The following is an 18,256-nucleotide window of genomic DNA, read 5'->3' on the forward strand; positions in this document are numbered from 1 at the left end:
GTTCTGAATTTGGCGAACGTGACCTTTGTTTATCACCTCTGGTGTAATGTGATACACTTTGCAGTATGTTGCTGCCATTCCAGGAACGTTAAACTTGCCATATCTGATAAAGCGCAATCTCTAATGGATTTATGTCAGTCACGTTGACCGATACCTGAGACCCAAAACCCTTTCATTATGATTCAAGACACATTCAAGGAATTGTTTTGCAATGGCGCGTTTTTTTGGTTTCTTTTATTACACAAAAGTGGTGAACTTCTTTAGTGATTAAGTACATCATTACAATCCATTTGAAAACCTCAAATTCACGTGGATTTACTGCAACAAAATATAATTTCCGATATCCTGGACATTCTAAGCACTTTTACTTTTCTCTATTGCCTTTTTGAACAACCTGCAATCTTTTAAATAACCCCGGTTCCCAACCTCGAGCGACCAAAATGATTATTTAGGTAAAATGTGTATGCCTAAAAATTTGGGTGTTGCAGTTGAACATCTGGGAACCACGAAATAAATTTAGTAACACAAAAAACTGTGACTTTACTCAAGCGTATCCACAAGTCGATGCTTTGCTGTTACTCAAGATATCATTAACTCCAGTTCCACAAATCGGTTAAAATTTTGAATGGCAAAGTTTGAAATTATCGAATACACTTTGTAGTGCGCCACACAAAAACAGCTTAGTTCATAAAAAATTTAACGTAATAAAATCTCTTGAAAAAAGTTTTACTGGCGTACAGGCTGCTCTGAGGCTACTACATTGTTGAACTGTTTAGAAAAAGAACATTTTATTTGCAATTGCTTCGATTCCATGAATATTGGAATTCTTCTTAATAGCGCAGTTTATCCGGAAAAGTCTTTCAAGCCTTTGGCAACGACGCCATGCAACAAACAGCACGTTTTTATAATAAAGCGTTGATTGCTTGCCACAGATGCACCTTCTGCGCAAACTTCACCTCACATACTGATGTTGCCAGGTTATTTGTTTGCTGAAAAGTGGCAAGGATTATTGCAGATATGAGAAGATATGGCTGAGAAAGCTTCGTATGAAGACCCCATATTAAACAGGTATGTTTTCGGTTTCTTTTGTTTTAAATAATGCCTTTTGTTTTCATCATTTGTTGGAAATAATTCCACAAACACTACAAGCGTAGCCGTGTTGATGTGCGTTATTTGAGTGATTATACGGTTTGTGTCAAAGCTACAAGATTTTGACAATGTGATTTGTATTGAAGTAGATAAACTATTTGAAATAGTGATGCATTGGCAATAAAGCTGCAAGTTTGTGGGCAGTTAATGAAAGGTCTTTATGCTGCATAACTTGCTAGCTACTGTCCTGACCTTTTGAAAAGGTCAAGTTATGCTGTAATGTTGAGTCTGCTAGTTTCTGCATAGGTCGAATTTGGTGTTTGTGGGAAAAGTAAATTAAATCTAGAAGGTCAAATAGGATTTAATTTACCACGAGCAGATGTTCGGTATTTAGCTAATTGCCAAAAATTGCTTGTCCGAACTAATTAATTTTGTGATTATTTGAAAAGTCAGGGTGTGAATACGTTTAGCACACCCCCGCATTTCTTCGTTAGTGGGGAATTTCATGCATTGGCGAAAGGTTACAATATCACGTGTCACCCGAAATTAAATATCTCGATGTCGTAATGTACTTTTAATTTTTGTGTACCTTAGATTTTGAAGCTGGTTTGTCGTTGATTCGCAACCGTTTCATAAAACCCGCAATTATTCTATTCCGTTTTACTTCCTGCCTTGCAGAAAATCAAATGCAGTCAGCTCGGTATTATATTTTGTACTTTGCAGTTGGTTTAACGTGTGTAGTCGAATACGCATACTTTCTATTTTGTTATTGTGGCATTAATTTCATACAGTACAACATATAGAACTTCAAATTTGCTGCAATGTCGTCGAGCTCGTTGTGTCCACCAGACGGTGCTGTTGAGTCAAATTTTACCAGATCGGTTGCATGGTGAAAAATTGTGTCCGTTTAGATCTGTTGTGTTCTTCGAGCAATCGCTAGATTCGTAGGAAAATCTCTTGTGGCACCACTACAATATTGCTCCACTGAAGTTGTCACAACTTAGTGAATGACGTAATCGAAAAGTTGGCAGGGTGCGGTTGTAAGCGGTGGGCGTAACTGACAAAGTGCCAACGTCAGAAGACATTGTATCGCAACTCGGAATGACGTTTGACCTTGCACCTCTACATCAATCGCTCAGTGGACGATTGTTGGCCTCTTGAAGGTGGAGGGTTCTTGATGGCCTTGGCGCGGCAATCAGCCACACAGACACTCGCTAATCTCCATAATAAAGACTGCTCGGCGCTTCAATATTAACACGTTTAATTGATCGGCTTGTGACAACTGACCGCCCTCGGTCCCACTCACAATTATCGAACGCTGCACCTTTATCGCTGCACGTGTAAGGCCAAACGCGCGCGATTTCGCTGCTTGATACCAATTGTCGCCACTCCTGTTGTTGGAAGGTGTCGAACGTGTAATCGAACGTCCGGACTTTTCTTAAAACCGCGATTTCGTAGAAATTTGTCGCTCAAAAGAATCCAACTTGCCACAATTATGTTTCACTTGAGAAAAATAGCACACACCGGTTTAATAATGCCAAACGAAAACACCCCGCAATTTACTTTGTCAGAATTAGTTTTGCTCAATGATTATTACACATACTGGTTACGACCATGTCTGTGTCATCAAAATATTTTCCACAGTTTCAGTTGAGTTGTGAGATGCTGAGATTCCCGTTAAACATAAAGACTTGGCATAAAATTTAAGGAACAACAACAAACATATTTCTTATGTCTTTGGTTCTCCGTTAGCTTAAGATTTTAGAATTTGTTGGAATTTTTCCTGTGGGCTATTTTTTCCTCTCTTCAAATTTCTCCTTTGGATTTCGTGGGTGGTTTTTGCGTCGGACATAACTTTACAAGCTTAATTGCCTTCAATTAGGATCCACAAAGGAGGGATTTTTGCATATAAAATTGTCCACGAAACTTAATAGTATCAAGAATTTAATGGGATGCAGCAATTTCTCCCAAAAAAATCAACTGAGATTAAGAAAATTTTTGTTTTAATTTGTTGGGTAGAAACCTCGAACTGATAATTAAAGTTTCTTCATTCTTGGTTACGTGTTTAAATTCAACTAGGAACGAGAATGGATCGATTTGATGAATGCACGTCATACAATCTGTGGTTGGGCGGCCACTCACAATATCTGTAAGGTTACTGGTATCTTTTTGACAGCAACAAAACGCGCACAATAATCGGGAATATGACAATCAAGCGCATTGTGACATCATATACACGACAAACGCCCCCAAACCTGCAGGAACCAATTGTGGAATGACGCACACAACGGCTTGTCCATCGCCCAATGACGTCACAAAGTGTGCTTCGAACGAATCGATTTTGTATCACAATGGAATCGACGCGGTAGACGTTCCTTGTAGCAGGTGCACCGAACACATGCAGGAGATCAACACCAAATTTGCTTGAATTTAACGAATGTCCACGTGTTTCGTTGGAAAGTAGGCGCCATTTCTACATCTGACTTGGACGGCGAGGCTTTCATATTTTACCACAACATTATTTTAAAATTAATTGTTAGGTTCCCAGCCAAGCTGACCTAAATCTAAGTTTTCCTGTTTTGTCATGTGACTTCTGCGTTAAATATTTAAAATATTTTGTTTTTTACGCTTCGATGACCAAACGAATTCCATTCCACAAAAACAAAGTTTTAAAATACGTAATTAAATTTTTGCATTTTTTAAATATCCAGAGTTGTTGTAAAACCCCCTGAAATGAGTTTACATTAAGAGTCACTCTGGGGGAATCATTCCTCCCAATCTCAGTCGATCCGACCTTGCTTTTAGTAAAATCACATTGGAAGTATTCCTGTTGTTTCAGTATTGAATGTTTTTGTATCTTCTCCTGTGTCTACCACCCGCGGTACACGGATGTGAAACAAAATAGCGGTTTCTCCACGCTCATTTACAAGATTTCTTGACACTATACAGCCCACTGTGACGTAATGAAGGCACGGCGGTGGTGTCGCCACGCGAAGTTCAGAAGTGGAAAGGTTCAAAGTGAAAGTTCAAACAAATTCATTGTTGCGAAGATGCGACTTCTAAAATATTTCAAACACTAAAGTTTTTGAACGCACGTGGTGTCGTCGACTGCATACATGGGTGGGATATTATTTCATCCATCCAGAGGGTTTGCCGCAATTGCCGACATCTTGCTGCAAACTCTACTTGTGACCGCAAGTTGCCTCGACGTGACCTCAAATAACCCACACACGACCACCTTCGGCAGCCCATCGACTTTAGATCTAACGCAGAGTTTATTTACGTGCGTGGAAGAGGTCACGATCGATTGGTTCAACAATTACTTGCGGCTGCTGTGGATGGAGAGCTTGTCACTTCGAACACAAGATCAGGATCTTTCTAATCTTAGCGAGCTTCGTGCGTGTTTGTATATTGTTCTCAATTCTTCCGGTCCAGTGCACGACTTTATGCAAGCGCAGCAATCAACACACTTAGTGTTTTAATGACAAACCCATGTTTCAACACAAAGTTGCTGCACCAAACCTGCTTACTTTCACGAAGCAATTATGAATGTATTTTATATACTTGCTGAATTGTGTACAAAGGCAAACAATTCAACAAGTGTATTGGAAAGTATGTTTGATCGAAATCCTTTGGAAAATACATCCAGAAGACCCCCTCAAGGTTTGAGGTAAATATTTCTGGGAAAATCGTGAGGTTGAATTTCGTTGGCGCACGATTGTCTTTTGGCGAAAAAGTTGGTTTGTCTCGTTAACAAAAGTTCCAGGAAAAATCGATACATTTCGTGGATTGCCGAGGATCGAGTAATTATGTTTATGTGGATTCGCAACGCGACTAGACGCGCATTCTCTTGCACGTTATGAGAAAATTACCAACACAACTTAACATTCAACATTATGTGAACCAACAACTTAAAATCGGCAAAATATTCAGCTTAATTTGGTGAAGTTCTCGAAGCAGGGGGTGTTTCTGCAATCCATGCCGCCACGTACATGTGGTAGTTTGATACTCCGTGGCTTGCCTCCTTAGTTTTCCAAACAATGGATTAGAATTGACGACATCACGATTCTGTTATCTTATTGCTTTATCTGCTAATAATAATTGAACAATCGCCGCCCGCTGAGGAGAAGCTTGCCGAAAATAAACAGAACGCGTCATTAGATCTGATATTCCTTATCCCCACGTATAATGTACGTGCTGTTGGGCGTGTGAATATATTCAGCTTGTAGTTTGGCAAATTGCCTTGTGTTCTGTGTGGTCAACACCAGCTACACGAATGAGAACAGAAAGGTGAAAACAGTGTGCAGTGCATGTAGCTCCATTATCATATTTTGCTTGTTAAATTCAATTTAATATCATGCCTAAAAACTACCAACGCCAAATCAAGAGTTATATTTACTACAAACATGTACACAATTTCCAATGAACATGAGTTGTTTTGTTGGTAACAACGTTCGTGTGTCAGATGATAATGTGCGATAAATCATTCCACGCTTCATTGATCACGATGATGTCATCGACATGTTGTTCGATGTCGAGTCACCGGTGAATTATTCAAAGTTCCCAAAACTAACGACGAACTGTTCGCGATTCTTATCAGCTTATCGATATTCTGGAATTTTCTCATCCGGAAAGATAACAATCAAAAGTGTCTAGTCATGGTTTCGTTTGCTTCTGTTGCAACCTCAGATGCTGACTCACCATCTGGTGCTTTCCTATCGAGTGTTTGTGGTGAGAAGTGGGTATCGTAATCTCAAAATCGCGATAATCACGAGATTTAAATTAACTCTCAAAATAAAACAGTGCAGGTGGCGATTCTCGAATATCGTCGATGTTGAGAATCTCACCCATCGGGTCGTTGTAAACGCCAGTAATTACAGGGATTATGGCTTCTTTTTCCTATTTGAAGGTTTTAGTGATCTTACAACAACCATTTTCATTCAACTCAAAATACAATAGAAATGGATGATTTCATATAAGCTGCATTTCTAGTTCAATATTGTTGCCACCAACCGCAACAATCTCTTAAACGTGAATGTTGATTCATTTCCAACAATACTGTCGAATTGCCGCCCTCCGCCTGGGGCGCTCCATAAGGGTACGAAAAGGGCTCCACCCTCCTTGAATATGTTGTCACATAAAAACACACTGCAGCGACAGGTTTTCATTACAAGCGTGCTTTGTCTGGCGCATACATGGCTATCACCTCAGCAGACCAAAACCTTGAAGTCTGAGTGTTGGATCCACTTGGAAATAATTTCTTGACCCTCGCAACCGGCCTCTCACCTGCTAAGCTCACAACAACACTAGGGATACGTCATCATACCTTCCCCATGAAACAAAGAATCGTGTTATCAACTTTCTGTGCATGACACGAACTGAAGGCTCTAATTTCAAGTTCAGACCACGGTGGAGACAATTACGAGTCGCGATCGATGACGCGACACTTTTTAAATGTCAGAATGTATTCGGATTTTTTAACTTGAAGTTTTTGTGACTTTACCGATCCGGATCTTTCTGGGTCAGAATGAGCTTAATTGCTCCCCGCACCCACCAAAGTTTCATGATTACTTTACTTCAGATCCAGACGATAGTCACGTATTTCTGTCATCCTGGGTGGGTCTGCTCTCTTCGCGGCGTTCACGATTCAAAATGTCATCAAGGACTTCTTTAATTCGACACTAAAGTTTCAACTGTGATTACCGACTCTTTTAAATTAGTTTGTAAATCATCGAAACACACACATGAACTTTTTAGAACAGTCAGTACTTGAAACGTGGAGGGCACGGCCACCCACAGCAGCGGCTTCAACCTCGTTTTCAACTCCCATCGTGACATGTTGTTTAACCTACTCACGTTCTTTCGCGTGACGTAAGTTTTCAGTTATTTATGGGATTTCTGATGGATTTCAGTACCTGGTTTCATATCTTGCGCAACAAATGTGTTTCATTACAAAATATAATCTTTTTTTGCTAAAGAAAGGAATTTTTGTTTTCTAATTTTGTCAAAATAAATTTTCACATTATTCAAGTACCTCCGAGTCACATTGCTGTTTTTGCCCATTGGCTTTATCATATTTCTTCCATTATTTCTTGGTTCTTACACATTAGTAAAGTGTGCTGTTTGTTTTTATAACAACAAAAATTTGGTCACCGTGAAACTGTAGGTGGTCTTCGTCCCACAGTTGGAATACAAACATCACCAGAATCCATACTGTTATAAACTCTTGGCAAATTTGAGAAGAATTCCATGAAAAAATCTCACGTTTTCAACGCTTGAATCATGTTGTACTCAAATCGTATCTTTTTGTCAGATTCTTGTGCGTAAATTGACGTCATATGTCTAGTTCATTACCTAGATCGTGGATGCAAAACTACATTCCGTACCCACTGATATTGGGTGGGTCGGAATTTATCTGTGGGACAAGCCTCGGTCGGTAAGTGGTTAATTGCAACTAATTCCGGTCGTGTTTCGACCGTCCATTGTCCTCCACATAAAACACTTCGGGCTTTCAAACAATATCAGGGTTATTAAGCAAGAATGCAAAAGTTGCAAAACCACTTTTTTACGTCGATTTCTCGGTAAAATCGTGCAATAGTTAAATTAAAGTAATTTGCAAACTAGAGGAAAGGTTCTCGAATGCCGGTGCCAGGTATAATTTGCAAATACAAATAGTTTCCTCAATGAAAAGGCAAACCATTGTCTGATCACTTAGAGCATTTGTAAACTTTTACATTTAAGTTTGTAATTCAATGGACTTTATTGCTTCGAAATAAAGTAATTACGGTGGTTCTGGTTGCTATGCAGGAGACTTTTTAGTTCTCTTCACCCGCAAAAACCATGAAAATAATTCGTTCAAAATTACTTTCTTTTTATTATACGGAATAAACTAAACTATAATAAAAAGTATGAGACGTTCATGACGAAAAGGGCAAACGTCTGTAATATTTAATTTCGTAAAATGGTTAACAGGACGTTAGTAGAGCTGCTGGTGCAAATGATTACATAAATTGAAAATGCAAACGCAAACAAAAGCGTCACAGAAACGAGTTGATTGAAACATACTTGGTGTTAACTCGAAACTGCGTCTGCTTCTGACGTCTGGAGCGAACCCGCATTTGCGTTGGAGGTTTGCGCTCAGCACTTAGCAATGCTTCTCGGTGCGGTTTCTACGTTCGTTACTTGCTACTAAAATGCCGGAAATTTTCCCACTTGTTTATAGAGAAACAACATCATTACAAGATCAAGGTTGGATTGCAACAGAGATGTTGTTTGCTATCGTGACGTCACTGAGCTGAGAACTGTTTGAATAAATTACGCATAGAAATCAAATTGCATGTGGCAGTAATTTGCTTTGTGAAACCGAAACGCCGAAAACACTTACGGTTTTTGGTAATGAGTAATTACCATCGATTCTCTGTGCCTCCAGTCATCGGGCCATGCAGGTTTCCATTTGACCGCCAAGTAAATTTCTCCCAACTATGAAGCTCACGTTTACCAAACTTTTTACACATGCAACAATCACGTAGACCTTGTAATTGATGGCGAACGTGTCTGGTATAAACATGGCATCATGTGCAAAGGTTTTTTATCACCAACTATAGCAGCATTGAAACATACTCAAAACTATTGGAGCTTTTGTTTGCCTCCCTATTTCCTTCTCGTTGTTATTCATGTTTCGTTTCCATCACTCCTACGACACAAGACCAACCGCGCAGTGTGAGCTACGATCAAATTCAAAAGTTCGTTTTAAAATCGAGGCTTTCCCCGCGAATTGAGTGGAAATCGAATCTTGCGACTACCAGCATTGTCGAAACGACGAAACATTTGTTAGAACCTCTGTCTCGGTGCAAATTCCTGGTACATGTGCAGGTTCGCTATGCAAGTTGTCCACGTTCATTCACCCTTCGCTAAACACAATGAAAGTTTGTTGTAAAAACATGGAAGTCAAACACAGAAATCGTACTTTTTGCCAAATCTCGCTATGATTTTTGTGTTTGGTTTGTTGGGAACGGTCGCCATCATCTTACTTTTTAATTTAAACCAAGCTCGTTTTGCCGCCGTAATGAGCAGGGGAATTTCGTGTGAGATTGAGCTTGCGTTGATTCTGTGTGGAAGTAATTCACTTGCGGTAATCTGGAACTTCCTGACGAGATTACGTCCCTTGAAGGCTTGGAAGGGTTTTCAAGTAGCTACGTGCGTGTATTCAGCGACCACTTGTTGCTTAAGCGAAAGTTCCAATGACTCTTGTCGTCTTCTCAGCGAGAAAACTCAACAATAACAACCGCAGAACGTCATCGTTGCGAAGAGTTGCATCATCCTCCCCACCAAACCATATCCGGTTGCGCGATAATGCCAACTCGCAGCCCGATTCGTGTGCTTGCAGCGCCGCGATTGTGACGTGAAAGCGTCGATGCCCCGCTGACAGGCCGCGAGCAATTTGCGTCATCGTTCCTTGTGACTCACACTTTTTCCGAACCACCCGCGTGTTGAGGGGGAGGGGCTCCACGTGAACCTGCTTCGTTTGGTGATAAGGCGGAATGATGGATGAGGGAAATGTTTGTTTACGTCCCACCCCCCCCCCCCCCCACACTTTAGAACACGCCCCCCACTATCAGACCCTTTCCCCCTCTACCAGACCCTTGCTCTTGTAAACAACCCATCAATCAAGAGCTTTAACGCAACAAACGACCCCATTGTGTCGAAACAATGCTTTTATCTCTTCAGCCTTGAGCCATATTCTTACCAAGGGTTCTTCACATCAGCTTTAAATTGCCAGATCTTTTGTCTCGACCAGATTTCCGCAGGTTGTTTCCGAGCAATTAGACGAACGAGTGCAGTTGATAGATATGCTGTGGCCAGGTTCTTGGCACAGCTCTGTGCCGAGAAATAAGATACGCTTATCTTCCACTACCCGTACCACAATGCGGCCGCGCTAATCATACGGCACATGCGGGTTTTGACGATTTACCGTGTTTTGCACCGCGCAACAATTGCTGACTGTTCATGTCAAGGTCAAGTAATTATCGCTGATACAACAGTGTGCAGACCGCATAATAACAACCTGTGGCAGCCGAAGTAAAATTGTATTGTTTCGTATCCTGTCATTGGGTTTCAACCACCAAGGTTAAAAACAACCCCAGATATTGAAGGTAATAGTTACGTAGTCAGCACTTTGCTGTTTAATCTCCCGTCGTACGCCGGAATGTTTAAAATGCAATTTCGATGCTGATGGCCATACTTGGGTCAAACCACTTACCCATGCTCGTTGCAATTTATGTGTACAGTGTAAGAAGGGGGGTTGTCACCTATTCTCGTTCAGTGAAAGGACATGAAAGGACATCATCGTTCTCCGCATCACCCATCAAAACATTAGTTCTGTTTAGTACATCCGTTATTTGATTACATTTTGAGAACAAACCGACAGTCATTCAACTTGAATGAGGGAAATGATCTGTCGCATTTTTAAGATTCAACATAGTTTCAGGATGTTGGGTAGCAAGCTCCGTTGAAACTCGGCAATAAACATGATTTATCCGATTTTCTTCGAACTCCCGTCAAAACGTTTCCTCGATGGCTCGGGAGAAAGTTTGGTCAACAAGCAGATGAGGATGTGATTGTGACACGTGGTTTCCACATCCAGCGACCATGTTCCTTCCCAACGTGGTTAGAAGGGATCAGATTACCTCAAACCACTCCACACAACAACAAACCTTACTACGAGGTGTACATCGGGCGACATCAGATGTGGCGAAAGAGTTACGTTTGCTTCCAGGAATTTTCCGCCATTGTTAACGCCCCTGTGGACACACAAAATCGCGCGCGCCACGCCATTGATAGATTAGCGTTGGCGGGCAGTAACCCCTTTATGTTTGGTCTGTCTCTGCTTCCTGATTGGTTGCGAGGATTTTGCTTGTGTTTGTTCGACCCCCCCTCACATTTTAATCAAACTTCTCTTCCCACGTGACACCGATAACACGCCACTGTTGGTTCCAAGATTTCCAGTCAATCGTAGTAAAGCCACGCCTCTTTCACTCCCAACTCACTCGACCAATCGGAACCCGACAGGCCAACGGCAGGCGAAGGCTGAAGCGCGTGATGTAACTGTGACGTCAAGCAGGAGAGTATATATTGATGCGTTCGGCCGGGGTTGGTCAGAGCGCCTTGTTGCAACTTGAAGCGGGTGTGGAAAAGGAGGTCAAGTTTTCAGTTGGCGCAAAATGTCAATGCGAAGTTTGGACTCCGTTGTTTTTCGAACGAAGGAAGCCAGAATATTGTCGGGTCGTGTGCAGTCTCTGTCGTGTTTCAAAGTACCTTAAATGTTTGCTTTAGTAGATGTTGCAAGATCTTCACGGGGCGTTTGTTTGAAAGCGCAACAACCAAATTAATTAAATTTTTAATGCGGTACAAAAATAGCCTACCGGGTCGTCGTAAAGTTTAAAACGTCTCAAACTTCAAACACGAGACGGAGGTGAAGGGCGCCAAAATTAACATCAATCTCGAAATACCAGGGGAAGTTGAAATCTTTGATCCCTGCTCATGGACGACGCTCATGTCGCGATGTGTGGAAGTTCAATTACGGAAATAATCCTTCAACATTTTGACGACCTTGCGTGCGTCGGCATTGCGAGGTTGTAGCAATGTTTAATCGCGCTCTAATCGCGCTTGGACGTCCTTAAACATCGGCGTTAATTGAACCCCAATCCTGTGATTGCCTGCTATTTATATCCGTATAAATCTCGAATTATAATCGCGGCTTAAATCGCGTTGCGACGTTGACAACTTTTGCCCTCGGGGTCGCCTGGATCGACGGAAGCCCGACTCGATTATCGCGATACAACCGTTCAGTGGAGAAGAACTCGGCCACAAAATACTGGTAGTTTGTTGAGCACGCGACCGGAGAAAAAATGCCCAGAATCGAGTTTAAAAGCCAAGTTCGACGCCGGGAGAACTCAGAAGCCCGTGTCGTGCCCGGGGTCGAACATCGAGGCTCTTATCTCGAAAGTTCTGGTCTGAACTTTTCGGCATAAAATGTTTTTATATCGGATTTGTGTTTTTATTCGAGTAAACGCGAGAATAGTTTGTTGAGGCTTTGGAATTATTTAGGATTTTTAATTAAACATATTTTGTATTATTTTTACTTAGCGTTGATACTGATTGTTTAAAATACAAACAACCTGAAAAATATCCTTAAAGAATGTCGGCCAAATGTTTTCTGCAACATCTGATTCTCAGCATCGTTGTTTTGTTCCTCGTCGTTTCACAACTTGAAGGGAAATCTCTAAATTCTAACATTGCTGTGAGGAAACGGGGCACTGGAAAGTGCGGAAGGGAGGCTGTTAATTTCCTTCGTTGGTTCTGCGAAGATCCAAGCTTCAATTTCCCGTTTAAATACCACAGAACTCACTGTAAGTGTTTCACCTGAAATTTGCAGTCTCAGTGTTACAACTTGCCTTTTTTTAAAATCAGTATTTTTTGTTTTAGAAAAAATATATAAATCCCTTTTTGCAAAATCATTTTTAGTGTTTTTAACTTCCACAAAACCTGTATTGTTTTGTTTTTATTTAGTCAGGAATTTTATCGAGTATTTTTTTTGCAGTGATTCTCAAAACCCACTTCAAACCGAACAAGATACTTTATCCGTTCCAACACCAGTACGCGCGATGCTGCAAAACCGACTGTAGTCCCAAGGATTTCAAGTGGATGTGTGCGGTACACAGGGAAAGCAGGGAATGTAAGGGAAAAAGTCACTCGAGAAAAGCCGAATGTGAGATCAATGTGTTCATTAACAATCCGCTGCCATAGAGTCCATGCCGCTGAGTGCAAAAATGCCCTGGCGCTTTGGTTTTAAGCAGAGGCCCATCGAAGGAAACATTTCGATCCTGTGTACATAGTTTGCCCGGCCGGTAGGAATTGATATCCCGGTTCCCCTGTGGCCATAAGTCCGCCGTCAGTTTATTTAAAGCCACTGTGAATTGTATTTCGTTCATTATATGAGTTTCCATTGTTATTTATTATTTGATTTGTTGTTGCGTTGGAGCCACCGTAAGTTTGGAAATTCCCGTCATTTGTTTATCAGCTGCTGTTTCCACATTTATTTAAAAGTTTAAGTTGAGAACACAACCCGATGTTAACTAATGCATAAAAACAATTTGAAGAAGTAAGTGAAGAAGATTTCGACTCACAATGTTTTACTCTTTCCCGATCACTATTTATTATTGTTGTTTTTTTGTTACTGTACGTGTGTGTTTGTACATCTTTCTTCGCATTGTTCTATTTCAGTTTTGAGCCAATAAAAATTGTTGCAAAAGAAAATTCACTTTTATTCATAAGATTGCTGAGATAAAATGAGTTTCAGGGACTTAGTGGAACGCAAATATGTGAGGGTTTTAGAGCGTGGGTTATAAGGTTGATAACTTCCAGTTCTGACGCACAAACTTTATTAAATTATTCAAAATTTTCTGGTCAGGCGCCGACAAATGGTCGCGAAAACAAAATGGTTGCCAACATCGAGGTTTTCCTGGGAATGTCACCAATTAAATTCCTGAGATTGAATTAAAATTCCTTATGATGTTATGTGACAAATGTTGGTAACAATATCGTTTGTTGCGTAATGCGGAACCTCCACAAACGACGTCAAGTTGAAGATATTTACCATGACAAGAAGATTGCTTGGAGTTTAGATTGTAAAACGCACACAGCTCGTTTGAGGACAATAAAGTTTTGTTTTGTTTCGGAAATTGTCTCGCATGCTTTACGGGGATCATGGTTGGGGTTGAGTCAGACTGGAAACTTGTAATTTATTTCCACAAACTTAAGACTCTCCTCAGTCGCCCTGAATGCTAACACAATGGGAGGGGTGGTAATTTGCAACATTATCACGACAAGTTGTTTATTTTGAAAGTGAAAATTGGCGCCTGCGTCGCAATGGTTATGTCTCGTCGTCAAGCCAATAATTTTATCGTCTATTCGTGAAGTTTACCAAACATTTCTAATTTGAGCGCTAGCATCAGAGCGATTAGGGTTCGAACGTTTTTTCGGGACAAAGGAATTGACTCGAACTTAAACTGCAGATGTTTGTGCCATTCGAGAACTCTTTTCACCAGATATGTTGATTGTTTTGTTCGCAATAAGTTTGAAAGCTTTTATGTTTAAACCTGGGTGTCACAAACTTCAGGTTGAAGGTTACGTATTTGTTCCCAGTTAAATTTGCATTAACGCGATTATCTGGATTAGATTTTCTTATGCCCAACCCACGTGTAATGACACCCCTACACGGGCTAACCCTGGATAAGATGGCACATTACCTTGCCGAAAGTTCATATGAGTTCAAATATATGACGAGTGGTTAGAAATGATCGCTAATATTTTATCCAAATATGGAACGGGACGTTGACGCCTTCACGGTTCGTTGACCACGCTTCCAAATATAGCCCAGAACCAAAATACTCCGTGCGTAGTAGTAGTAGTTGCTAAAAGAGCAGGGGTTGGATGCGGAAATTGTTTGGTGCGAGGGAATAGGTTGATAGTGTCGTGGTATTTACGGTTGATCCTTTGGGGAAAAGGTCGCTCGTGTTTTAAAATCAATCACATTTTTGTGAAGGAATGTAACCCAATATTCCACTCCAACCTCCGATTCCTCCTCCTCTTGTTTCTTTAATTCTCCTTCTCCTCTCACACTTCGAACACAACTACGTCTGTAGCAAGTGGAAAATTTTGCCACCTCTGGCAACATTCCATTCGGTTTAAGGTTCTTGTAACGTGATAATGGCACACGCCTCGTACTACAGCGTACGTTGTGATATTCTCCCAACTCAACAAACTACCTCCAAAGATCAAAGCGAGCGCGCAAACCGCTTTGGAACGAATATTTTCGAATGCTTCCTCGTTTCAAAGTTTCGTCGCGTAGTCATCGGAAAACTTTTAATTATGATGTCATACCGGGCATTGTAGATCGCTATCCAGGTTTGAAAATAACTCGTTTTGACGTCGGTTGGGTCTTTCGGCGCCGTCGTGAGCTATTTCTATCTTGTCGTTGTTGGCGTAAAATTTTTCCACTTTTAAAACACCGGAACCCTGACGCCCTGGAAATTTGCGCAATCCATGTCTCAAACCAACTTCAAAATATCATAATTGCTTCGAGTTGAAGTTTGTGCAAAAAGTTTTCGCTTGGCTTCGTGACAGAATGTATCATCAGGGGAATTCACCGTGACGTCGAAAAAGCATCTGGAAAATCCGTAACATTTTTGTCTGGACGGAATGTGTGACGTCAACGATGATATTTTTGTTGTTTTGTTGAAATAAAATGTTGTTTGCAAATTGCCGGGCAATCTCGCATGGTTCATTTTCATTTTGGTCACGTTTTATCAGAAAAACCATCCTAAGCGTTTTGAAAGCGGCTTGTGAGGGTTGGAGTTTCTGGGAAAAATGTCGCCGATAAGAAAGGGCGTGTTTGCATTGAAGATAATAACGTGAACATATGAACACCTTCGGAATTTTTCGTGATGGTTTGAGCTTGCTTTTGCGTCATTTGCTTTCGTTTCTTTTTCTGTGATTTTTATAGTTCGGGAATATGTTAAAAGCCTCCGCAGTTTTTGAAAAAGACGTTTAACTTTCAAATGTCAAATATAAGATGCCATTATTTCCACTTCACTGTCCGGATTTAAAGTTTAACCTTGATACGACCTTTGTGAACTCCTTGGCGCTACTTAGCGGCAAAATTACACGCTGGTTTGACTGACAGCACAAGAAGAAGCTTTTATTAAAACCTCGCCCCAATTTGAAAACGCGGTTGGGAATAAATTGGCATCAACATGTGCCGGGTGGCAATCTCGTCAACCGCCATTAAATTAATTGACCGTCACACACGTGGTCGCTTACACCAAGGTCACCGGTATATGGTGTAGTTTCAATGCTCTGTGTGATAAAGGGTGTGTCCTCTACTCATCTGATCGACGTCAACTATCTTGTTTTCGCATTTCTCGCTGCCGCATCCAGTTGTCGAGTGATCACCAGAAACTTTTCAATGTTGTTTTTAGATAAACTGATGCGTTCACTTGGTATAGATTTCCACGGCAAGGTTTGCATAATTATGGAGAATGTCCAGTTCTTGAATAAACAATTCATTCGCTATCGGTATTGGCTTCTCATTTCTCATGATATGCGATAGAACTTGGGAATAATTAAACCTCGGCATCCAATCATAAACCCCAAGGTAGTGATTTGGTCCATGATGACTTGTTACATGCTGGCCATGAACGGCTATTAACCATTCCGAGCTTATATAACAACAAAAAATTATGCTATAAGTGCTCGGCCAAACGGTATGGTGGAAAATGATTTTCTTAATGTATTTTACCTGACAATAATGCCGGGTTGATGTTTGAATAGCGAAAACAACAGAGAAAATTCTTCGGATAGAAACATTACCCAAGCGTATGTTGACCCCGATCTGCGGCCCGCGGTGAATTCAAAGCTGAACCCGCAGGTAGAGTGCGTGTCATCCGAAATAACCGACTTGTGGGGTATTCTAGGCACGAGTCGAACCTCAGACTCAACCTTAGTCCGAGATTCCTTCACGTTGGTGGAAGTTTCAGTGTTCCGGCGGGCTGGGGGGGGACTTCGTAGTAATTCCTCCCCCTCATAAGTAACTGTCAGTCCAGCGAACCGTGGGAGGAAGACCGAAGTGTTGGAGCTATTAGCGCACAAGGGCCCGCGAAACCCGAGTCGTAAAACGTGATGAAAGTTCCTTCGTTCGTTTAGAATTTCGCGCAAGACAAGCTCTATGACGTCATACAACTTTGTCGGGCGATTCGTCTGGGTTGGGGAGGAATCATTGAGCGTGTTCGAAAAATGACAAATATTTCGTTTGTTGAAGCGACATTGTGATGAAACAACGGGTGTCGGGATCTCTCATCATGATGGTGTAAAGTTGTTTGTGGGCGGGGGTACAATGTAGGTGGCAGTATTTCACACGCCACTGGGTTACGTATGCGACTTAGCTGGGACGGATAAGTCTGATTACAAAGCCTTATTTCGTTTTAATGTTTTCCTGTAATTTTCACCTTTTATTAAACCACTAATTCCTTCCCCATCCAATGCATTCGAAGCACACAGCAGGGTTTATCTTAAATCTATATCCGTGACTCTCCTGTGCTATATCGGGGTTAAATTACCACCGAAGCGGAGGCATTAAATGTGAACCGGGTGCTTCTGACACTTAACGAGATACTGAACTTGTAAAATAGGCGCAAAAGTTGCTTTGTCATCCACTAAAAGGTGTTGAAGGCCATGTTGTAATGTGGGGGAAACTGACATGTCGTTTCATGATTTTTTATGTCAAATTTATTATTAGTTTATGCGTAATTTTGATGCGCATTTGCTTGGTGAATAATAATTGGTTTGAATGCACTGGAATGTATACGCGGATTTCCAGTATAAAAATACACAACACGAGCACTGACAAAATAACGCTGAACTAACGGAAAGGAACGAGTTGTGGTAAAAGTTTATTATGACAACACAAAGGCGAAACTTAATCTCGTGACAGCCTCGGAAAGCCGGATGGTTGGGGGGTTAGAAGGGAAGTGGTAAATTATTGAGGAAAGCTTTTCGGAAACATTGCGCGAGGGTCGTTGAATCAGCAGAGATCGAATTACAAAATAACCTTTCCTCGTACAACGGAGATCGTTGCACTGCGTGAACACGCGCCTCCCGCGTGATCGAAGCGTGATCAGGGAGTGGGAGGTGAAGAAATCCAAACAACCAAAACTTTGCCATCCCGTAATTTTGGTGGGGGCGAATGCTCACTGGTTTAATCGAGTAAATTATTGCATCAAACATTGCCCAGTGAAACAGAAGACGATCAGACGTGCTTATTTTCTTAACGATAAGGCCGCAAACTGAACATTTAGAAATATTCCCAAGGTTTTTTACCCCTTGTTCCAATGTTTACGCTCCGGTGTGAATGACGATTATTTGGAATTTTTACATCTACGTAAAGATCTTAGGATTCAAGGAGTTCAGTTCATCTCAAAGAATGATTGAATACCAGCAAGGGTGAAAGCAGGTCATTCACTGGCGCATATTTATGGTTTGAACAAAAGCGTAAACTCCCTTCAGCTGCCGGTATTTGCGCATCAGAATAACTTTTGCACGAAACACTTAA

General features: G+C 41.2%; 1 protein-coding gene across 1 annotated transcript; it reads left to right on the forward strand.

Moving 5' to 3' along the window:
* The first annotated feature begins 11,254 nt into the window (after positions 1 to 11,254).
* Positions 11,255 to 13,404, forward strand: LOC145911199 (uncharacterized). The gene is made up of 2 exons (XM_082998462.1): positions 11,255 to 12,497; positions 12,689 to 13,404. Exons 1-2 carry the CDS (start codon positions 12,287 to 12,289, stop codon positions 12,892 to 12,894), a joined length of 417 nt encoding a protein of 138 aa, XP_082854588.1. The 5' UTR covers positions 11,255 to 12,286; the 3' UTR covers positions 12,895 to 13,404.
* Positions 13,405 to 18,256: the final 4,852 nt, after the last annotated feature.

The sequence above is a fragment of the Ascidia mentula genome, chromosome 8 (genome assembly GCF_947561715.1).
Source record: "Ascidia mentula chromosome 8, kaAscMent1.1, whole genome shotgun sequence".
NCBI lineage: Eukaryota > Metazoa > Chordata > Ascidiacea > Phlebobranchia > Ascidiidae > Ascidia > Ascidia mentula.